General features: G+C 41.3%; 3 protein-coding genes across 3 annotated transcripts in view; all 3 read left to right on the top strand.

Moving 5' to 3' along the window:
- Nucleotides 1-5,123: 5,123 nt before the first annotated feature.
- Nucleotides 5,124-8,617, top strand: LOC115662201 (WRKY transcription factor 72A-like). Its single transcript, XM_030584375.2, has 5 exons — nucleotides 5,124-5,310; nucleotides 5,529-5,615; nucleotides 6,230-6,841; nucleotides 6,991-7,104; nucleotides 7,264-8,617. Exons 1-5 carry the CDS (start codon nucleotides 5,218-5,220, stop codon nucleotides 8,212-8,214), a joined length of 1,857 nt encoding a protein of 618 aa, XP_030440235.2. The 5' UTR covers nucleotides 5,124-5,217; the 3' UTR covers nucleotides 8,215-8,617.
- A 2,035-nt stretch (nucleotides 8,618-10,652) lies between these two features.
- Nucleotides 10,653-14,773, top strand: LOC115662202 (ubiquitin-conjugating enzyme E2 2). Its single transcript, XM_030584376.2, has 6 exons — nucleotides 10,653-10,785; nucleotides 11,534-11,666; nucleotides 11,783-11,808; nucleotides 12,170-12,259; nucleotides 12,364-12,452; nucleotides 14,376-14,773. The coding sequence occupies exons 2-6, from the start codon at nucleotides 11,542-11,544 to the stop codon at nucleotides 14,502-14,504; spliced, it is 459 nt and encodes a 152-aa protein (XP_030440236.1). The 5' UTR covers nucleotides 10,653-10,785; nucleotides 11,534-11,541; the 3' UTR covers nucleotides 14,505-14,773.
- The window catches only part of LOC115678813 (ubiquitin-conjugating enzyme E2 2-like), a 39,226-nt gene continuing 25,789 nt past the window's right edge, over nucleotides 10,653-24,089 (top strand). The window contains exon 1 of the mRNA XM_056318954.1: nucleotides 10,653-10,785. The gene's annotated coding sequence lies outside the window, so the exon portion shown is untranslated. The remainder of the gene's footprint in view (nucleotides 10,786-24,089) is intronic.

The raw sequence follows: 24,089 nt of genomic DNA, 5'->3' as shown, positions 1-24,089 counted from the left end.
ATTAAGATCTTGAGGGTTACTTTGTAAGAGTGATTGTGTGAGATAGAGAGTCCTATCATACACAAGAGTGATGTCACTCAGAATCAGTAAATTTCTCTTGATTACATAGTGAAATCCAGCCGATAGGCTGTCAGCATGGGAGAGTGGACGTAAGCTTGCCATAAGCCGAACCACTATAAATTTGTGTGCAGTTTTCTATCCCTTATCTCTTATCTTACATACTGCACATCAAAAGCACTGTCTATAAACTGTCTTGAATCTGAATTTTATTCAGACTCAACTGTGATTTTTCATTTCCGCATAAATTGATAAAAATTGGTTAAGATCACCTATTCACCCCCTCTAGGCGATTATTGCTAGCTACATCAAAATTGATTATATATAATTAACTATGAACATGTTTTTTAATTTCATTTTGATAATATTTCGTTAATGCATTATTGCTGTAGATAGACTTTATGAAAAAATGAAGATGGGTTGATTTCGTGTCATAGCAATTCATGCAATCGTGTTGATCATCAATTTGTTATTTCCGTGTTACAAGGCTCATATTGTGTCATGTCAACTCGTTAATTCGCGGGTCGTATTTGTGTCGAGCAGGTCGACATGATTTACTAGTGGTGTCAAGTTCTACTTGGCCTATTTTGTAACATACCCTTATATAGTTCGACATCGACACGAATACGATCCCCGAATGCCGATTGTCATCCCACAGGAGGAAGGCGTACTAAGGGTGTGCAAGATAGACCGCCCAAACCGAGAATCGCTCTGACCAGACCGGACCGACCGGTTTGGTGTCGGTCCAGTTCCTAGTTCCTAAAAGTGGAACCGGTGTCCGGAGATGTCCGGTTCCCGAATCCAAAGGGAACTGAACCGGACCGACTACATATACTTTGTTTTATTTTTTATTTATTCAAAAAAATTAGTAAAATGTGAACTAAATCCTAAGTGAAATACGATTTTTGGTTAGTCTTTTCAATTTGAGGATCATAACTGATGTTTGATCATTCATGGTTGTAAAATAATCCTCATCTCTCAATAATTGGTGGGTTTAGTTTATTGTTTTTGATCTACAATTTATGAATTTACTTTTTAATTTTTGTTTATTGTAGAAGATACATGAGCACATAATTATAGTCCTTTTACTTAGATCTTTTTCTAAAAAAGTAGTTGGTAACAAGAAGAGATGGCATCAAGTAGTGGGAAAAGAAAAGTGACCAGTTCCATTAGATCGGACCGGTGATCGGTCCAGTTCCCAGTTCTAGGACCAATCGGTCCATTCCCTAGTTCCCAATTTAAGAACTGGTCCTCTTGGTATGGTTCCTGGTTCCACCTTGAAATCGGATCGGACCGGGAACCGATCATCCCTAAGGCGGATGAGATGGCTCGTAAAAATTACTAGAATTATCATACTCATTTTCACGTTATCATGTTGACAGTACCAACATTTGCGGAGAGGAAGCTCATTCGAAACTCCTTATTTCCAATGTCAAATCTCCTAAATCAGAATTTGTTTTTCGGTCAAAATTAATTACTATCCCGGGCAGCTTATACCCGAAATTCCGCAAATATTAAATAATGCATCATTATCTCGTAATTTTGACATTTCAATAAAATCTAAACAACGTATCTAGCGGCAAATTTTTGAGAAAGTTGACTTGCACGAAAATTATGTGGTTTGACCAAGGGCACGTCTTATTATATGATATATAAAATTAAACATTGATAAATTTACTTTGAATTAGTATTATTAGCAAATACCAAACTTGTGGAATTGTTGTTTCAAGAATATAGATTGACCAGTTCGTTGAATTTGGTTGACGTTGCAAACTCCATTTTATTTTCGTATATAGTAAATCCACTTGCGTATCTTTTTTCGTTGACCGTTTTAGCTGAGGATAATGCCTCATGCATGCTTGCATGCAAACCCTCCATTGAGGAAAACAAAACACATTATAAAGAATATATATAATATTATATTTATTTATAATAAGTCAAGTTTCCCAATTAGAAAAGACTAGAATTGAATTTGCATCAATTGGGTCGACCCATTTGGTATGCATGTGCTATTTAATTGGGTTGACCTCCTTTGTGCATAATGAACAATTAGTGGAAGCGATAACCTAAAGGTCTTCTCATGTCCCACTCATCAAAATTGTTAAGCCATATGCAATGCCGACCCAATTGGCTTAATAAATAATTAATCAAGGAATATCCCCTTTTTAGCGGACCATCAATTTACATACGCCAGACTGTGACTATCTATCTTACAAAGTTCTAATGTTGAACTGCGCCTTCATCCAACAGTTTAAACTTTCAGAACAGTTAATAGCTGTCCCGCAAAATCTTACGTGGTATCGAACCAGGAGGTACCGAATTCAAATCATCTCTTCAATCTTAGACCGAAAAGTCTGGTCTACACGTGAGGGGAAGCCTTAGAATATCTAAATGTTAAAGACAACATAAGTTTATAGAAGAGTTTGGCAGTGGGCTCATCGAATTTTACGATCTATGGCAGAATCAATACTGTGCGTGGAGGTGAATTATAGAAAGCTACATATAGGTGACACATGCTATAACAACAAGACATTGTATAAATGCACTCTTGGGCTAATGCTACAGTTGACATTGTGGCGACATGAAATAATTTCAACTAGACTTATAGAAAAGCTTAATTAAATGATCTGATCAGGAAGTCATAAGGTTTAAAGAAAATTTTCGGGGTATTTATTAAGTTAATCGCTCCTATCCAGCGCAACGGGATGGCAATGTGCAACTCTTCTAATTATATATTTTTATGACCACTCTCCTCATTATATATTCTAAGACCTTATAATATTATTTCACTTCCTTGTATGACATGGCTTGGAAAACCCTAGATCATATCTGGCTGTCACCTTTTTAAAACAATTCACTAGGATCATGGATCGTCACACATATGCAGGACATTTAAGAGAAGATTCGAACTATCCCATTTTGTTATTTGCTTATTGGTATTTGATTATATTTTCTGAAGATTATGCTTAAAAATAACCTGGTAATCGGTGGTCGAACGGTAAATAACCAGGACTTTAATTACACTTCACATGGGAAGTTCAATTCTTACTGGACCTAATCTCACAGATTAGGTCAACAAGAAGATAATTCCTCATGATTTACAGTTTTTCTGATCTCAAGATAGATGGTTTGCCTTTGATCAAATTGTGAATGGCTTATTCGATATGGTATGTACACGCCAACCCACGATTGCCCCATTAATAGCTACACAAGAAAAGAAAAATCCATCTTACACAGGCCTTCCTTTTGTTAAGACACAAAAGTTCTATCGTTAACTTTCGTAGGGCTCACACTTTGGTGCCATAACTTTTCAACCAATAATTTGGATATTATAACTTTTAAAAAAATATTCACTTGAGTGACGTCAATGGTTCTTGTCGACAAATCCAACATGACATTAGAACTTATATTGGGAACGTTCTTTTTTTTTTAAGTTATAGCACTAAAATAGTCGATTGAAAAATTATGGCACTCAAGTAATGATTGAAAAGTTACAACATCAAAGTAAGCGTCGTATGAGAGTTATGACATTTGTAATGTCCTTATCTGGCTAGATGGACAATTTCGTGCTCTTTATACATATCTCAAATATCAATGGTCAAATGCAAAAATGCATTAGTTCGTTTTTTTCCTCTTTTGCCGATAAAATGGACAATTACGTTCTTCGCTCTTGCAGAAATGTCGCATGAAGATTGCGGGGTCAATTCTACTCTTCGCGTCTATATTCTTCTCTTCAACTTGTGAAGTAGCTTTCCTTCAACTTTTGACAATCCCTTCTCCATGCACGAATAGTTCGTCCTAAAAAATACACAATAATAATAATAATAATGAACAATTTCACGCCAGTCGAGAAATATATCGCCATCGGCCAAAATATCATCTTTGACAAGATAAGATAGCGTGACTTTCTATTATATGATCAGAAGTTTATACATTTTGGTAAAGTTGACCTTCCATTAGATGAGATAGATGTGAATCCTTCAAATAAAAATGTTAAAAATTATAAAGTTTGTCAGACATCAACGGTCCCAAATCCCAAGATTAGTCGGCTGAAATGAAGTCTTGCCGCTATTCTTGCATCTCCTAATAATTTATAGGCACATCCACATCACGAACGTGGTCCTCTAGATTCAACTTAGGATTATAATTCACACGGACCGCGGAGTCTATAAAATCATAAACATCGAAATTCACGAATTCACAGTAATTCGCATTCGTTGCAATCGAGTTATAGGAAAGTTTATTGAACCACTCTAAGGAAAAATGTCGAATGAGAATCGTATACTATGTCATGAGATAACTTTGAAACCGAAACACATATAAGGGAATATACTCTTAGCTACTAAAGAAAGAACCATATACTAAATTGTAGAACGAGATTAATAATATGCGTCGCATGATGCATGTCTCGCGCTAGATCAAAACTCGAGATTCGAAATAAAAATGAAGGTTACGTTTGGATAGATAGGTCAACACCATATGGCAATGCTTAAAAAATTTCATGTGCAGCATAATTAAACCCCAAGCTTTGTCCTAACAAAGAGGTTGCATAAAGTATTCTTCTTCACACCCGTTTAGATTAATCAAAAGGGGCAACCGATCCAAAGACAAAAAAGCCAGAGCTCCGGTCACCGGCGGCCGTGCGGCGGTGGAGAAAAAACATTGACCGTGGACCAATTGCCATTTGACTTTTCTTCTACTTGTTTTTTGAGTTTCTAAAAATGGTATGACATGAAGTTTCCACGAAGTTAGTAGCTAGGGTTAGGTGGGGGTTCCGACCATTGCGGCTTAAAGTTCTCTATAGTCGTATCTGTTTATTTTTCAAAGAACTGAATGAGTTTGGATCTAGTCTGACATCAAGTTCAAATGTGTTGAAATTGGATTCTTCAACTATTTCTATATAAAATCAAATCCGAGTTGCAATTTGGGCTGAGCTGGGTTGACTTGTATTTTTGATGGGGATGCAAAAAAGTACTGCAAGCTAAGAATAGTCAAATACCTCAGGCTTGAGGCCTATATCAAGGAATAGAGAGAGTCCCGTTCATGAGAGGATAGAGAAAAGAAGGGCCACAAGAAGAAGAAAAAAAGATAAGTAGAGAGAGAGAGAGAGAGAGAGAGAGAGAGAAGAGAGAGAGAAGAAGAAGAAGAAGAAGAAGAGCCATGAAGGCTGAAGTGATAATGGTCATGGAAGAGCAAAGAGCTGAGCCTGACGGCCGCGGTGGACACTGCTGCGGAATGAGCAGCGTTGTTAAGGTAAAAAGAGATGGTCCTCCTTTGATAATTCATTTCATTTTTGCTGCCGGAGGAATAGGATATGATTTCGGGACCTGGCTTTCTTTAGTCTCTGTCGTCGCTTGAACAGCATGATGAGGAAGTGACGAGCAAACCATGCATTCGTGGTGGATGGCACATCGTCAAACCCATGCATTCATGCAGTATACTAAGGCACTTCTTGCGTTTTCACTTTTCAGGTAGAAGATGGAGAAAAGAACCAGCAGAGGAATGATAATTCAAAGCGATCTTCTCCTGAGCCAAAAAACATAAGCACCAGTAAGCAGGTAAATTGATCTATGACATGTTTGGCTCGATATGTTCGACGTGTTATCATGGATTCTAGGTTTACAGATTCCCAGATCTTGGTAATGTTTAAGTTTACAAGGCAGAAAATTCTTGATATTGAGGGACATATACTTAGGTTGTCCCTCAAATATTATCCAAAATAAATCCTCGGAAAAACATCTTCTTCGCTGTCCTGTTCCAGCTACCGATTACCGGTGGAAAAGCGCGGATGTAAGCTGATTTATGCTAAGGATGAATTTTGCGGTGAAAAAATTGGAGGAAAAAGAACACATCTTTCTTCAAACAAAAGGTGCTGAGATTCAATAGTTCAAGAGGTCCAGGAGTTGACTTGTCTGTCCAAATATTAAACCTTGTCAAAGATCCTGAGTTCTGTCATTATTGACCCTCTTTGTCCAGCTGCGAAAGAACGTGGACAATGACTTGTATGAGATCCAATTTATTTCCGATTTGGATATACTAATCTTACAATTAAGACGCACATCTCAAAAACCACAATTCAGAGTTTTGTTGAACTACCTGTTCCCTTTCACTTTATAAGATGAATACTCTTAATTACTATAGCTTACATTTGGTTTTTATTTCGTATCTTTAGGAACAAGATCCGCTTAAATCCGCCCGAGCCGAAATGGGTGAGTTGAGAGAAGAAAATCAAAGGCTGAAGACGTACTTGGACCGCATAATGAAAGAGTACAAGACCCTCCAAATGCAGTTCTTCGACATCGTCAAGCCCGATCAGGAGCAAAAGAAACCTTCAGATAATGAAGCAGCCGCTAATGGTAACGATGACAGGCAACAAACTGAAGAGTCTGAAGAGCTTGTTTCTCTCAGCCTGGGAAGAGCCACCTCAAGCCAGCACTCAGAGAAAGATGATGAGAAAAACAAGTCATCGATTTCATCACGCGAGGGGAAGTTGCTATTCTTAGAGAATATTAGCAAAGATCAAGACTTGGGTCTCTCATTGGACTGCAAATTATCCGATGCATCGAGAATGAGTCTGGTCGAAGCTTTGCTGAAGAATAATAATAACAACAAGAGTAGTCCTGCGACTAGCTTTGAAGATCATCTAAAGGAAGAAGCCGGACAGACTTGGCCACCTAGCAAAGTCCTCAAAACAATGAGATCAGATGGGGATGATGAGGTTTCCCAGCAAAACCCGCCCAAGAAAGTTAGGGTTTCAGTGCGGGCTCAATGCGACACGGCGACGGTTAGTAATTTGGAGCTTAATTATATTATTGTACATTTGTCGGGAGACATATTCTCTTCAGTTGTTCTTCGTTGATTATTTGATCAAGTTATTTGTATAGTTGAATGTTGCAAACTGAGCTAGAAAAGTTTATGGTATTTCTTCAACAGATAAACGACGGATGTCAATGGCGAAAGTATGGCCAAAAGATTGCAAAAGGAAACCCATGCCCTCGAGCGTACTATCGGTGTACGGTGGCGCCATCCTGCCCTGTTAGAAAACAGGTAGCTTAATTTACTCTCGCCATATTGACAAATCATAATTGTAAAGACTTGAAAATATTTGGATAAACCTAAGTCATTCATTCATCACGTTGTAAGAAATTATAGGATGAACTTATAGCTCGCCCTTCTAATTGGAGATCTTCCTTTGTGGACAATCAGGTGCAAAGGTGTGCTGAGGACATGTCCATTTTGATAACCACATATGAAGGCGCGCATAACCACCCGCTTCCAATGTCGGCCACTGCTATGGCTTCCACCACCTCCGCTGCTGCTGCCATGCTGTTGTCCGGCTCCTCAAGCTCACAGCCAGGACAGAGTCATGGCACATCCGCCACTACTGGGGCCGACCTTCACGGGCTTAACTTTTATCTGTCCGATGCTTCGAAATCGAAGCAATTTTACCTGCCCAGCTTGGCCATGTCATCTGCTCCTACCTGCCCAACAATCACTCTTGACCTCACTTCCTCGAACCTGTCATTGGCATCGTCGACTTCGTCGCATTTCAATCGATACTCCTCCCATACTTACCCTTCGACAACGTCAAGATACTCTTCCACAAGCTTAAGCTTTAGTTCGCCCGATCCATCTGATAATTATCTTCCCATGTCATGGGCTAACAATGGGCTTCTTAACTACGCCACTCAGCTCCAAAACAAGAACCACACAGCTTATCAACCCTACTTGCAAATCAAGAATAACCCTAGCCCTACTCAACAATCTCTACCAGACACCATTGCCGCCGCAACCATGGCAATCACGGCAGACCCCAAGTTCCAATCCGCTTTGGCAGTCGCTCTCAAGTCGATCATTGGCAACAGTAGCAGTGGAGCTGCTGCGGCGACTATAGGGGATCATCATCAGGGGGTCGGAGACAGCAACAGCTTCGGCCAAAAGTTGAGGTGGAGCACCGAACCCTTTTCAACGGCCTCTTCTCTCCTCCCCCAGGCGTTACAAGCAAACAGGTGTGCATTGAGTTCCTTGAACAAATCGAGCTCGACGAGTGCTTCTCAACCCGGAAGTTTTGTGATTGCACCTCCTTCGTTGCCGTTCTCTTTGTCGAAAAGTGCATCCACGTCCCAAAACGATAACAGGGATCGCACAAATTTGTGAGCTAAGTAGATGATGGCATTTCATTAGTTGTGCATATTTCGGTGACTTTAGTTGTATCGTGATGGAGAAAGTTGTGCAGCATGATAAAATATGTAGCTGTTCCGAGCAAACAGCTTTTGTTCACAGAGAAGGGCCGGAACAACGATTTGTTTCTTTACTTTGCAGACTTACATTGGTGATTTGTTATTGTTTGAGGTGGAAAATCGTTGGCCTATTGGTCCTTCAAATTAAGTTGCAGTGTTTTGTAGCTTTATTTCAAAAGGCAAGGGTCGTTTCTAATTTACTCAAATTGGTGTACCATCGTGATGGTTCAACAGGCAAAGAGATATTGTACAAGGGGCTTTGCTAGTGTAAGAGTCCATGGGTCACTGGGAGAGTAACACTACATTGTGAGCTGTGAGCCACAAATTCTTGAAGGAGTGGTACTCACAATAATTTATAATTATTTATTTTTTTTTGTGGTTGAGAACGTGCTGTTATTCTCATAGTAAATTAAAGACTCTTACTCAATCATTTCTCTCGTATAATAATACATGCAGAAATCTATTGATTGGTGCTCAAAAGATCGATTCTTTTTTCCATGGTGAAATTTCAATAATTATTGTTATGTGTCTCAAATTGTTGATAAAAAGAATTTTTGGTGTCTTTTTCATACTAACTTCCAACTAAATATGTTAACGCAATCGGACTTAGGTTCTCTTTTGCTGATCTCTCCATTTAAGGTATCGGGTTTCTATTGTAGACTCTTAATAACTGATATCATAGCCGATAGTTGATTGGTGATAAGAATTTGACCAACGTGATTTCTGCACAGCCTTCTTAGTTTTGGTCAGATGAATGAGTGAAGTTGGGCATTTTGGGGTAGCAACGTAACCCTGATGACAACCTTCGAAGAAAGAGATTCGGTATGAAGGCGGGAGTTGAAGATTCAAGTTACGACATATTGGTATATAAAGATACTTGAATTAAGGGGAGTAAACCTAATACTTGGCTTACACACGAGGGGAAGATTGTTGAGAAATACGAATGAGTTGTAATCTAAGAAATCCGATATCGGAGAATTGGTGTAATGTGGAGTAGTTAATATATAATAATTTGCACACAACCAATTGACTTATAATTTTAAGTATATGCAAGTCCGACCGGATATATTAACAGGTTTGGATTGGGCTCCATCTTGACGATCTCCTTAGGTGAACGTATTAGGTTTCTGCTAAGCTCTCTCAACATGATTGACAATTCTGTGTCGTATCCATGGTAGTTAAGGAATGGCGAACCCAAGTTGGTTGGCCCGCAACTGATAACACGATTAGCCCTTTTGCCTCAAGAATCAAGAGGTCTCAATTTCGAGTCTCCCTTTGGGCCGCTCTTTAGTCTCATGTGACTTTGTAATTATTTTAATTAGTGGAATGTCAACTAGTAGAGGATATCCTTAATAATAACCACAAAGAAAAGTGTTTTGCAAAACTACAACTGACATATGCTATTAAAGGCCACTTGAACTGACAATGTGATCAGAAGAAAAAAACTAACCGATGTTCATTTGTTATTAAGTAAATTATTTTTATTATTTGATTTTTAAAAAAATCTGAAAAATGGAAAGTGAAGCCCAATTTTCGAATAGAACCAAAAATGGGGCACTCAGATTTTAGGACTACTCAATTCGATATTGGAACCGAGAAGAACCCAATCGGTTTAGGGTTCTTCTCTTGAAACCGATCACTCGTATTATGATTAGACCTATCAAAATGGATCATAAATCTATTTCTTAATCCATATTGATGGGTTGAGTTACCGTGTGAGTAAGTTATATTCAGTAAATGGGTCATAAATGGATTTAAAATGGTAAAAATCAAAATAATATGAGTGTTAAATGGATTCACAGTTTGCTTACACTCAACCCACATCTACGATTCTCTCTTCACTCTCTCTCGCCCTCCCTCACTCTCGCGCTCTCACCTCAATTTAGGTATGGATTTTCCAAGATTAAGTTAAGTATGAAAACGTTTTAGCAATATGATTCGAGTTGATTATATATTCCATAAGAACATGTCAAAATGGGTTAAATGGATCAATTTGGGTCGAACTATTTTCGGCTCGACCTATCGAGGAACAGACACTTGCAAGGAGGATTTCGACCGTTAGCACCCATTCGGGCCACGGTGAGCTATGGGCCCGATTCCGTAAAGGCCCAAATGAATGGGGCGCGGCCCAGCCGACCAGCTGCCGCAAGGGACGAGGGAGAAGATCGGGTGCGACGCCGGCGCACGGCAACAGCGGACGCCGCCTATCACATCAATTCTCTCTCTTCCTTTCTCTCTCTCTCTCTCTCTCTCTCTCTTTTTCTCCCCGCATAAACCAAAGCGAAGCTTCCTTCGATCTTTCTCCCTGGACCGAGCGCTCGCAGAAAAATCTCTCCCCCCCACTTTTCACCTCTCGTGGGGGACCGATTCTCTCCTCGCTCGGCGGCCTTCCCGATCGCCAGAGGCAACCCTAGCTCGTTCCTCTGTTCTGCTGGGGGTTGGACGGCTTCGAGAGGGGGTGTTCTTCATCGGCTCTCCCTTCCGGCAGGTTCGGCGCAGCCCCATCGTGGCTTCAATTTCCGCTTTTGTGTTGTGAAATTTGCCGGTTCAATTGCGATTTCTAGCCATCCCTTCGTGGGACCTTGAGGATTCGGTTTGATGGATCGAGGGATCCTTGGGCGGCGTGTTCCGGCCGAAACCCTAGCTCAAGCTCTCCCTTTTTTTGCTGTCTGGTGTTGGCTTGTGCATGCGTCTGTTAAAAATTCCTGTTCTTTGATGTCTAGACTTGTAATTTTGCTTGGAGGGTATTGCTGCTTCCTTTTAGAAGGTTTAAAATTTCGTGGAAATTTAGGGGATTCAAGGGTATTGGACTTTTGAGGTTGGAGTTTTGCTTTTCCCCAGCTGGTGTCTGCTGCTGAGTGGAGCCTATTAGGTTGTATTCGTTGTTTCGCATTTGTCATCTCCTAATGCCGTAAGGGTGGAGTTGATGATGTCTTCTCAGTCGTCCAAACCTAATCCATTATGAACCCACCAGAGAATTATGGAGTTCAGGGTTCCGCATGACATCTACTCGTTTAGGGATAGGGATGAATTGAATAGAGACTCTAGCTCCATGCAAACATACCTTTCTTCGGGAATCGGTAGCTGTTAGGATAGTAGTAGTAGTGTGACTGACTAAATGAAAACAGAACTTTTTAGCTCCCTCAGATCGCATCCAGCACAGTTTATACATTATGGCCTGCAACTGCCTTTTTTTCGTTTCGTTGAGTTGACTACCGTTTGGAATTCGTGGGCAGTGACCACAATGTCAACTCCTGCAAGGAAGAGGCTGATGAGGGATTTTAAGAGGTTGCAACAGGACCCACCGGCAGGCATTAGTGGTGCACCCCAAGATAACAACATTATGCTTTGGAATGCTGTGATATTCGGGTACGTTGGAGAGAACTCTTAGATTCTTCAATTATCTTTGCTTCCTTTCGTTTGGTTCCCATATCATCAGTACAGTTGGTTAAGCTGTTTGTTGTTTCTTCTTGGTTGTATTGCAGTCCTGATGATACTCCATGGGATGGAGGTAAGTCTTCCACTGATTGTTCTTCGCTTATGTAGACCTCCATTTGTGTTGAGATTGTGGTGCTCTTGTTTTTTTTTTGTGAGATTATGTATTTGCAGAGATTGTGGCAATGATCTCTTGCACTAGTAATAAATTATCACTGTTATTATGGTTATTGCGGGCTTTTATATTCATGGCCTTGTTGTGTTTATCCAAGTGGGACCATATCAAGAACGCTCTTTCAACTAAAGGGAGATGATTCACTGTCTAATTGTCTTTTGTCTTTTCATCCTGGTTGCTTCCATTGGTTATATTCGATGTCTACATGAGAATATCCCACTTTAGTTGTTTCTACATGAAAACATCTGCTCGAGTTTTTCAGGTACGTTCAAGTTGACTCTGCAGTTTACAGAGGATTATCCAAATAAACCTCCGACAGTGCGTTTTGTTTCTCGAATGTTTCATCCAAACAGTAAGTTGCTGCAGGAACAAGTTACAAGCTGCTTTCAGTTCACATTTACTCTCATCATGTATAATGATTCTCATGGACTTCTTTTATTCTTGAAAAATATATAGTTTATGCCGATGGAAGTATCTGTTTGGATATATTGCAAAACCAGTGGAGTCCGATATATGATGTTGCAGCAATACTCACATCTATACAGGTATTTTCGTTATTTACTATCTATACTAGAAAGCTAGTTGGATAATGGTGGATGAATCTGTTGGTTTTAAATTTGAACTCTGCATCTTGTGTTTCTATGTACATTGAAATGGCTTCATCCTTTAGGATTTGTCTGTTTCACCGAGAACTTCTTGTCGTTGAAAAACTTTTTAAGGAAATTTAATTGCAGAGGAAGTAAACCATTTTCTAGCTTTTGTTTGTGCTGAAAACAAGTTTGAAAAGTTGGTTTTATGTTATTTGATAATAAGCGAATCCACTGAGGCAGCTTGTATTGTTAAAAACGAAATGTAATGACCTTCAAAATGAAATCAACATCTTCTCTGTTTATTCTGTATTCCATCAAAATAACATGAATTACAGAGATATTAGGAAAGAAATTATGAAATTATGTTTGTATAATATTATATATGATTGTGTTGTTTGAGAATGTAAAGGAACATGAGCATTAATTATACTCGGGAGATGGTAGAAAAGATTTATGAAAACATAGATGAGAATTATCAAAAAAAAAATGAAAAAAATTGATGAGAGATAGGAAATAGACATAGAGAGACCTATTTTTCTCACTTGAAAACGAAGCAAGAAATTAGGGAAAATGATTTCCTTCTTGCTAGAAATCTAAGCTTCTTGTTTTCAGTCCATAGAAAACTCTTTCCGGCGATCGAGTAGTTTTTCGTTATCCAAACACTAGAACGTCCGAAAACAATTTCCTAGAGAGTCTTTATTGAACAAACTGGCCCTTACCGTCTTTATTTCTTACTCCGTGCAAAGTGTGTGTGCTTATTGAGTTGTTTGTGGCTTTTGTATGTTCCTCTCTTTCATTCAACGTTCACTGTCAACCATATACATGTTTCTTGTAACCATTGAACATCTTTTTTTTTAAGCCTTTATACTAACGTGACATATTGAATGCTTTTCACTTTTATCCATAGTTCAAAAAATGAAATTAAAGCATGAAACCGACCTGAAAATTTTAGAACTAGAGATACGGAAAGCATGTTGCTTGAGAAACATTTCTGCATGATCATGTGTGATTATATAAAATTAAATTGATCTTAGAAACCAGTTCTTATATTTTTCTGTTCGACACCATTGGCCATTAAAGTATCGTGGAGTTGACAGTGCTGAATAGGTAATGAATTCGGCAATGTTCTTGTTTCTTGCATAATTGATGCAAGATTAGCTTTTACAGATCAAACAGGATAATCAAGATATAATCATTAAGTTTGTGCAATCCAAAAGCCAGTTATTTCATTTGCTGGCTCCTTTTTGACGAGTAAAAGTCTCTTCTAACTCTTTTTGTCTTAATATAGTCTCTTCTTGACCATGAACTGAAGCTTTGTGCCTTGGTAATCCTGTTTCTGGAAATTAAGCCGTTTTTCACTGAGCTGTGTTGTATGCCGGCATGTAGTGGGTACATGAATACTTGCCTGAAGCTTTACAATTTGACCATTTTTTTCTCTTCAATTAAAATTTGGGTTTGCTATCTGCTTGATATTTTTGAAGTCCTTTTAGACATCAAGATGAAGTACTGGTAGGTGGACTGGCAGAGCGTGCTCTCATCATAATGTTACCTTCTTTTAGAGACTTGATTGGCTTTTACATCGGGAAGGAGAATTTCTTTTAGTTGATTGCTGTGGTGAATGATGGAATTTACATCTGTATCTTTGCACCAGTAGCCAACAGTAGGTTTAAACTGAACATGAATCGATGTCTTTTGTGGAATGCTTTGTTAAAGGGTGACTGCTGTCAAGTCTGCTTATTATTTTGGCTCATAGTTAGCTTAGAAATCACCCATATTTCCCTGCCTTGACCTCCTACTAATGCTACTGCTTCATCTGTATTTACTCAGTCATGCTCAAGCAATCTGCCTTTTTGGTAATCTCATTGTTCTTTATCGCAGTCTTTGCTGTGCGATCCCAATCCAAACTCTCCTGCAAACTCAGAAGCCGCTCGAATGTTCAGTGAGAACAAGCGTGAATACAACCGGAGAGTAAGGGAGGTTGTGGAGCAGAGCTGGACTGCTGATTAAGTCCCATCCGGGGGACCAGTAGAGTAGGTCAAGTTTGGGGGTTTCATTTGCCGATTGTAATCCACAATCCAAACAAGGGGTGTGTATCTTGTATCCTGTAGTAAAATGCAACGCTTGAATGCTTGTTATGTTATTGTTTGAAATCCATTTATGGTGTTATCGTCGTCTTCCCAAGCTCGGGCGGACTTTTAACTTTGTAAAAGGTAGAGTTGAACTGTCAACAAACAATTGGTGTAAAAGTCAATGTAATATCGGCTTGTTTGGTTGCAGATGTAGTTCAAAGCAACATTTAACGAAAGGCTTAAGTTCAAAGTAATATTTGGTAAACTGCTTAGGTTAAGTAAAGGGTGCTTCTCTGGTTGAAGCATCAGTAAGCCTCCTTCTCAGGCTTGGAGCTTCAAACTTCCAGGCAGTAGCCACTGTGTTGGCCTGAGTTCAGTGTTCACTTTAGGTGAGTGAGCTTGTAGACTGAAAGTCTGCTTAGCTATGTATAGAATAAACTTACATCTGAACTGATCTTGATACATCAGGAATATGGTTCGCCTAATATGAGCTTTGCTTGTCGGACAAAAAGAAGAGATTTGGGAACAGTTTCATGCTCCTGTACTCGGAACAAGGTTCGGAAACCATGTCGACAGGCGGTGGTTATGGCATGGTTCAGGAGGGTGGTGAGAGTTTTCACTGAGAAACGAGCAATACTAGCTATTGAAGTTTAATTTGCTTCTGCGAGATTCAGTCTCCGTAGGACTTAGGAGTTAGCAGATTTCGAACCAACTCTTAGCGGGGCTTTGGTTTTAGACTCGTTGGCTGATTATGCTACTGGGGAAATTAGAGCAGATTGTTGCTTCTCCACCACCTCCGTGGCCTGCTTCCGTGCTGTTGTCCAGCTCCTCAAGCTCATGGCCAGGGCCGTGTCGTGGCTCGTCCGCCACCAGCTCGGCCAGTCTTCACAGACTTGACTTCCAATCCCCTTTCGCGAACGCTCTCAAGTCGATCGTGGGAAATCATCATCGAGGTGTCGGAGACAACTTTGGCCAGAATTTGAGGTTAGAGCACCGAACTCTTTGCGGCGGCAAGGTGAGCTTCGAGTTTCAAGCGCCAAGTATTTGCTAACATTTTTATTGTATGAAAACTTGTATATGCATTTCTTAACAAAGCCTCTAATTTACCAAATTCATTTAGACAATACTAACCTTAAAATTGAGTGACTTACCATTTATTAGAGCTGGTAATCACACAAATAAAGATTGATAAATTCATACAAGAGTTGGTAAATTCGAGGCATTTGCAAAAAATACAAACTAAAGTTAGTAAAAAATTAAGAAAAGCTGATAGATTGCAAACTGTAAAAAGGAATGAATAATTTCATAAAAATGTCATTAAGTTGTCAATAAGTTACCAAGAAATCAATTAACCGGTAACTTTTTTTCGACCTAACTAGCTCTTTTAGAAATCTACTAGTACGGAAAAAATCTGTTTCTTTTTTGGAAACAGGATAGTAGAATTGTCCTATTTTTATATTACTCAAAACTAGTAGCATACTCATTCGTTACACGAGCTTTGTTTTTTATTTTATTTTTTTTTATTTTTGTAAAATGGAAATGTGTTTTTTAGCATGGTTTTGCATCCTATTCTATATGAATCTTCTTCGTTTGAACAAAATGAAGGAGAAATTCTTAGCTCATGTACAATCAACGTAAAAATACATGGACTCGACCATAAATAGATAATTCACGATTGTTGTTGTTAGATGATAGGAGGATATTCTATATGTAATCAGCTACATCATCATAATACTGAAAGAAAATAATACAAAACTTCCAACAAAATATTTAATAGGAAGATTTACAAAAAAAATTAGAATTTTCACTAATTGCTATTTAGCAACATTAAAGCTCATCAAAACTAATTTTTTTAACCAAAACTGATGGTACTGATATGTGCGTCATGTGTGTGAATCCTTTGTTTTTTAGAGTCATGTGGGTCACATCATAAATAGATATATAAACAATAAATTTAAAAGAAAAAAAAATTCATTGACAGGTATGTTAGGTAGCCTACGATATCACAAATTTGTTCACTCATTTTTATTTGTTACTCCATTTCATCTCGAGTAATATAAGACATAACTTTCACATGAATTGGGCAATACATTTCTCATGAATAATCTTCAACTTTGCAATACCATGATTTTTTAATCTAGAAAGTTTGCATGAAAATGTTAGTTTTCATCATAATATCCATCTAAGGTGAAAATAATAATTTTTTGGCCAAAACAAGAAAAAATCATATGGTATAGATATCGCAATTAATGCAAGAGTTCTGGTTGTTGGATTGGAAACAAAATCATTATATTATCCCTAGAGTATAATGCCATCTCCTCACGTAGCATATACATTCACATCAGTCAACATTGTAGTTTGATGATTAATTTGGACGGATAAAGGACTAACAGAGTGAGATAGAGCCCTGGCATTTGTAGATCTTTGGAAAGAAAGTGAAGTGACCGGTAGTCGAAAACGCTACGCTCCAAAAGCAACTTGGACCACGTTGCTGTCAGAGCGTAGAAGTCCAAGGTGCTTGCGGAGTGTCGCAGTCCAAGGTGCTTGCGGATTGTCGAAGTCCAAGGTGCTTGCGGAGTGTCGCAGTCCAAGGTGGTGCTTGCGGATTGTCGAAGTCCAAGGTGGTGCTTGCGGAGTGTCGCAGTCCAAGGTGGTGCTTGCGGAGTGTCGCGGTCCAAGGTGCTTGCGGATTGTCGAAGTCCAAGGTGGTGCTTGCGGAGTGTCGAAGTCCAAGGTGGTGCTTGCGGATTGTCGCAGTCCAAGGTGGTGCTTGCGGAGTGTCGCAGTCCAAGGTGGTGCTTGCGGAGTGTCGCAGTCCAAGGTGCTTGCGGATTGTCGAAGTCCAAGGTGGTGCTTGCGGAGTGTCGCAGTCCAAGGTGCTTGCGGATTGTCGAAGTCCAAGGTGCTTGCGGATTGTCGAAGTCCAAGGTGGTGCTTGCGGAGTGTCGCAGTCCAAGGTGCTTGCGGATTGTCGAAGTCCAAGGTGCTTGCGGAGCGTAGTGTTTTCGTCTACCGGTCAACGGTTTCACGAGTCCCTATGTCCGTCCCCGTCCTTCTTTCGCCGGCTGCGTCCATGCTGGGCCAACTAAAACTGATTAATATAATCGTGGCTTAACTCATGTAATTTCTTAGCACCACCTCTTCTTCCCTTTAAATAACAACCACCGAGGAGAGACCACACACCAAAATATCGCCCCCTCATAATTTGCTGCCTCCTCTCATAGCTGTCTTAGACTGCACAACCCATAATCAAAAAAGCACTCCACACAATCCCAATGGCAAACCTCCGCGCCATTCCACCCGCCGCAAGTAACAACAACCCGGCACCGCCATCGCCATCGCCGCCGCTGCCTCCCGACAGGTACAAGCAGATCATCGGCCACTGCATGGTGTTTGCCATACCCACTTTTCTCTTCTTCCTCATGGTCACCTTCCTGGCAATCCCTGCTGTCATGCCGCCGGAGTTCAGGCTCGACCCGGGCTCCTCACTCTCGTCCCTCAATATCTCCTCTTCCCGCGTCACCGCCCGATGGAACATGGCTCTGACCATCAAGAATCCCAGTAAGCTGATCCCCGTCAAGTACACCCACATGAAGCTCCTCCTGAGCTTTGGAAGCGGACTCCCTCTCTCTCGTCCCTCCCTCGTTCCCACCTTCACTCAGGGTCCCCGCGACGTGACCACAGTCCGAGCCGAGGCGCTGTCGACCATTGCGATCGTCAATGACTTGGGCGTGAAGGCCCTGGTGAGCACGTTGAAGCGCGGGGAAATTGCCATCGACGTGGTTGCAAAAGCCAACCGGAGGCTGCACTTGGGTCTGGGGTGGGTGCCCGTGTTCGGCGTGTACTTCTCGTGCATGGGCGTCACCTTTACGGCTCGGATCAACAGCACCGGTGGCGACGATTGGATGATTCTCGGTGGGACCCTGAACTGCCAGCCCGACATCTTCACTGTAATGTGGTAAGAAAAAATTATGGAAAAACTACGCAGCAAGTCCCAAATTCATGTAAGAAAAGCAATTAGGTCATAAACTTTTCACTTACTTCAATTAAGTCCTAATTTTTTTATCAAAAGATGCAATCAAATCCTAAAATTGCTCACTATATGAATTGCAATTTCTTGATAAAAGTTTAGGACTTAATTGAAATAATCTAAAGATTCACGACTCATTTGCTCTTTCGGTAAATGTTTAGGAATTGATCGAACAATTGGAAAGTTCAGGACTCAATTACATTAGTTAGGCTTTGTGGTGCAGTTTTCCTGGAAAATTACAAGATACTGCTTAGTTTTGATGAAGAATGACATGGATTTTCTGTGGTACTGCTGCTGATGTATAAATTCGGTTCGTTCTTTGGGAACATGTTCTGCTTTCACGTGCTTGAAGTAGTCTAAGATACATAACCTGTGATATACTACGCATCATGTTATTGTCTGTCTAGCGAGATGATCTTTCCCTCTGCCATACACTCGTCTCGTGAAATAATACATTTTTTTACTTTGAAATTGCAGAGGATGGAGGCCTCATGTGGGAGCTCGACAAGTCGATGCCGCTACGGTGTGCCAGAGTGATATATATTCTTCTTTCTTCCTCTTTTGTGCTTCTTTGTACTCTGCTGGCGTATTGTATGGTTTAACAAGATAGGGACTTTTGTCGGATGCTGAGAAGGTCGTCGCTTCAGCGAGTTTGACCATAAAAATAAGCACACGATGCACGTAGCTCTTGCCTAACAGCTTGCTCTGCCGTTATCTTTTGATATTACTTTCGACTCTTTGGATTTGCTTGAGATCAACGGCTGGATTTGAGTAACTCTTGCGTTGATGACCAACGGAGCTGGTTTCTTGACGAAAGCGAGGGTTTGATATTATTGGATTTTCTTGTCCATGATCAGTCATCTGGCAAACATGAAGTTAGATACGTTACATGTATGGGGCTCAGATTATTTCCCAATCCAACTTGTACGAGCATAGCTAGAGAAATTGATATCTTGCGTCGTTGATTAACTCTTATTATTTGGGACCCGAGGCTTTCGGAAGTAACTAACTTAAACATTAATATGAATATTCAATACTCATAAGTATAAGGGGATGAACTTATGATGAAAAGCACAAAGGATTAGAGAGATCAAGAATCCTAACTATTTCTTAGATTCATGGACCCAAATTAGTTTAATGGGATCTTTCGTTCATATTTTTTTCACAAAAAACGTTCTACAGTACATAATAGTTCACGTCATGCCACGTCCTTCTCCAGTTCCTCTGTTACAAAAATGACTAAACTTTTTAATATTTGGTTATAGGAAAACCATTGACCGCACCCGAATCATATGGATCCAATGCATGTCATTCTTGGGTCCACGTGTTGTGCTAATTGAACCTGGTGCTTACAATAACTTCTTCCGGTTATAACTAGAGCCGTGTGCTTTTTAGAAAAGAAAATAATTCGGGTAAAACAATGTCAAATCTGCTTTACGTTGATCGTACGTTCCTTGTCACAAGAGAATCGTATTTCCTCGTGCAGCTCTCCTCCTTATTCACGTCATGCCTAATCGAAAATTACCGGGGCGTTTCTATCATTATCTCAAGGTGTTGCGCAGAACTAATACGGATATAAAATGTTCGGTTATACTCGAATTTGAAAGATTAGGCATTAACAAAGATGTCTTCGAGCTTTCGAAGGAATTTCTTTCTTGACCAGCTATTTGGTCGCGTGGATAATAGTCAAGCATTTCGGTGTTCTTAGTGCTCAGTCATTGGGCCTGCCAATGAGATATGGGCCGATTCATGAAATAATACATATTTTCTGTCCGCCGCCGCTGCCGCCTCCGTGATGCTGTCCGGCTTCTCGAGCTCACGGCGGCCAAGGCAGCCGGATCATGGCATGTCCGCCACCAGTGCGTCCAGTCTTCACAGACTTTACTTCCAACCCGCTCTGGCAGCCGCTTTCCAGTCTATCGTCGGCAGCGTTAGCGGCGGAGCTGGCAGCGGCTATAGGAAAATAATCATCCGGACGTCGAAGAAGTTCGACAACTTTGGCCAAAATTTGGGGTCGACCACCTTCCGTGCTGTTTTGTCCGGCTCCTCAACCTCACGGCTAGGGCCGTGTCGCGGCACGTCCACCACTAGTGCGTCCGGTCTTCACGGACTTTACTTTCAATCTGATTTGGCAGCCGCTTTCAATTCGATCATCGTCATCGTTAGCGGCGGAGCTGCAGTCCAGGCGTTAACGACTTCGGCCAAAATTTGAGGTTGAGCACCAAACTCTTTGCGGCGGCCTCCTCCCCTGCACGCACTAAGAGCGCAAGTTACTAACGCCAAGTATTTGCTAACTTAGCAATGCTTTTAATTTACCAACCTTTTTTTAGATTGATAGTATCAAACTGACTCGCCAATTGTGTGATTAAGTTACTCATTTGAGTTACTTACTGAGTTTATTCTTTTAAAGAGTTAATATTGTTGGAGTTGGCGAATACTTCGAGGACCCTTATTTCTCATACCGGGTACGCCCATATGAGCTTAGGAAAATTGAAGTATGATCCGACGACATGTGACTCCTGCACATGGAATGCGGGGGTTCGGGGGCAGCGCCCCCGACATGGGGATCCCGCTGACCGGACAGCAGGCGGGGATTCCACTCGCCGGTGGGCGGACGGCGGCCCCGCTCGCTGGTGAGCGGGCGAGGGCAGCGCCCCCGCAACAACATCGAGTTTGCTGGTCCGTTTATTGTAGGATTAAAGGGATTCAGATAGGTTTGGGTTTTTGGCCCATTTGAAGTCCTATATATATTATACTCATATGAGAGATCATTGTAACGAGTGGCTGTGGTTGTAAACCTAAATCATAGTGAAATTCCTTTGCAGGACGTAACCCTATTCGGGGGTGAACCTGGGTAAACTCATGCATCATTCAATTTTCTTCTATTCTCTGCATGATCGTTCTGATTTGGTTTGCGATACACCCCCTTCAAATATCACTAAAAATATTAAATTGATATACTCATGACACATTTACCCCAAATTAATTCTCATGTCATAAAAAATCCCTAATTGGTACACTCATACCACATTACCCCACCCCAGACTGATTTTCATGTTACAGAAAATCCAAAAACCACGCCACATCTATCCGAAACTTATCATTCTCGTTCTATCTGTACATAATTTCTTCCATAAATCCAAGCGGCATTAACATCAATTCTCACTTCATCTCATGAGGCCGTTCCGTTTCAAAGCGCTTATACTAACCTGAATTTTGCAATTCTGTGAAACAAACCGACATAAAGGCTCATAGCTTCGCTTATGACGTCTTTCAATTATGGTCCAAACTTTATTTTTGTCTCGTAAAATAGGACCAAACTTAACATAGGCATCGATTCAGTCGTTAATCGAGTTTGGCTCTAGCTAATTCTCCGTCCAGTGATATCATTAAAGATTCGACGTGTCATTTCACTTGTACCGGTCAACTCACGGATGTCTTCGTCGTCGGAGCCACTGCTGGGATGTGGATAGTTTCAAATCAAGCAAGAGGAGGAACGTGAGCAATTGGAATTCCGACTGAAAGTAAGCAATTGGAATTCCGACAGAAAGCATTTAACTTTCACTCTGAAAGCAACGTCCCCCGATGTCTCCCGGATACTTTCAGACTGAAAGCAAAGTCCCCCGATGACTCCCGGGTACGTCCCCCGATGTCTCCCGGATACTTTCAGACTGAAAGCAAATAACTTTTGCTCTGAAAGCAAAGTCCCCCGATGACTCCCGGGTACGCCCCCCTCTGAAAGCAACGCCTGAAAGCAACGTCCCCCGATGACTCCAGGGGAATTTAAACGCCGGGGGATACTTTCAGACTGGAAGTAAGTCCCTCGATGAAGACTTTTCAACATCACCCCTTTCCTTATTTTTTCCCCTATCAATATCAATAGAGGAAGCAACCCTCTCTCCTCTCTTGCCTCTGTCTATACAAAGCTGCTTCTCCTCCTTCATATTCCTGTGTCCCAACACAACTTCATCCACAAATACTTACAGAAAAACAGACACACAACGCACAAATTCCAAATGAGAGCCCCCCACGCCGTCCCACCCCGTGCTGTCAATGATCCGGCATCACCATTACCATCACCAGGGCCACCGCGGTCCGACCGGTGCAAGCTCATCATCGGCCGCTGTATCCCGTTTGCCGTGCCCACTATTCTCGGCCTCCTCATGGTCATCTTCCTGGCCATACCGGCCCTAATGCCCCCGGAGTTCTGGCTTGACCCGGGCTCTTCCCTTTCGTCCCTCAACATCTCCACCTCCCACGTCACTGCCCGATGGAACATTGATCTCTCCGTCAAGAACCCCAGTAAGCTCATCGCCGTCAAGTACACTCACATGAAGCTCCTCTTGAGTTTCAATGGCCAACTCGCTCTCTCTCGTCCCTCCCTCGTTCCCACCTTCACTCAAGGCCCCGGCAACGTGACCGCAGTCCGAGCTGAGGCCCTGTCAAAGATTGTGATCATCAATGACTTGGGAGTGAAGGGCCTGGTGAGCTCGTTGAAGGGCAGGGAGGTGACCATCGATGTGGTGGCGAAAGCCAAGCGGAGGCTCCACTTGGGTCCGTGGTGGGTGCCTGTGTTTGACGTGTACGTCTCCTGCATGGATGTGACCTTCACGGCTCCCACCAACAGCGAGGGTCGCGGCGATTGGATGATCCTCGGAGGCACCCTGAGCTGCACGCCTGACATCATCACTCTACTCTGGTAAGAAAAAATTTCAAGTTCCAGCTTAGTTTTGCATTACTATCATCGTGGCAATTGTTGATGAACAAAATGAAAGAAAAGAGAAGCTGTCGATGCTTAATATCATCACCTTCATGGAGCCGTCACCACCTGGTTGCGCTCGTGATGACTGGTCGAGATGGTATTACTTCCCTTAGTACTGGTCAAGAACAACGTGGCCCCTGCAATCCGGGCTTGCAGCCCGGCATGGCTGGAGGAACTGTCAGTTCCCACAGTTAATTATCGATCTACGGCCTTGTTGTGTCAATGTTTTCTTCCTTTGCCCTTACTACATCTGAAAAAGCACAAATGAGTTGGTTCATTCATATTGAAACAAGAAAAGGACATATGTAACTTATTAACAATTTGATCTTTCCCTCTGCCAAATACATGTCTAACGAACTAATAGATATTTTCCTTGGACATCGCAGAGGATCAAGGCTTCGGACGGGAGTTCGACAAGTAGATGCAAATATTTATCTTTCGATTGGAAACAAGGAGACAAGCAGATGCAATATGGTGTGCCTTAGTGATATGTCTTTGTATCTTCCTCTTTTAGTTTATGCTCTTTTGTACACTTCTGGTGGCGGATTGTTTATAGCAAGATCGAGACTCTGTTGGAAGCTAATAAGGGTATCGCTTCAGCGAGTCTGATCATATACGTACATGATAATAGTATGATACAGGTAAATCTTGCTTAGAGCTTGCTCAGCTGTGATCTTTTTGTTATAAATTTCGACTCCTTGAATTGGCTCGAGATCGACGGTTGTGTCCAT

The sequence above is a fragment of the Syzygium oleosum genome, unplaced genomic scaffold (assembly GCF_021117445.2).
Source record: "Syzygium oleosum isolate NSW1041296 unplaced genomic scaffold, Sole_v2.1 Sole_v2.17, whole genome shotgun sequence".
Taxonomy (NCBI): domain Eukaryota; kingdom Viridiplantae; phylum Streptophyta; class Magnoliopsida; order Myrtales; family Myrtaceae; genus Syzygium; species Syzygium oleosum.
This window is presented reverse-complemented; position numbering and strand designations above follow the sequence as displayed.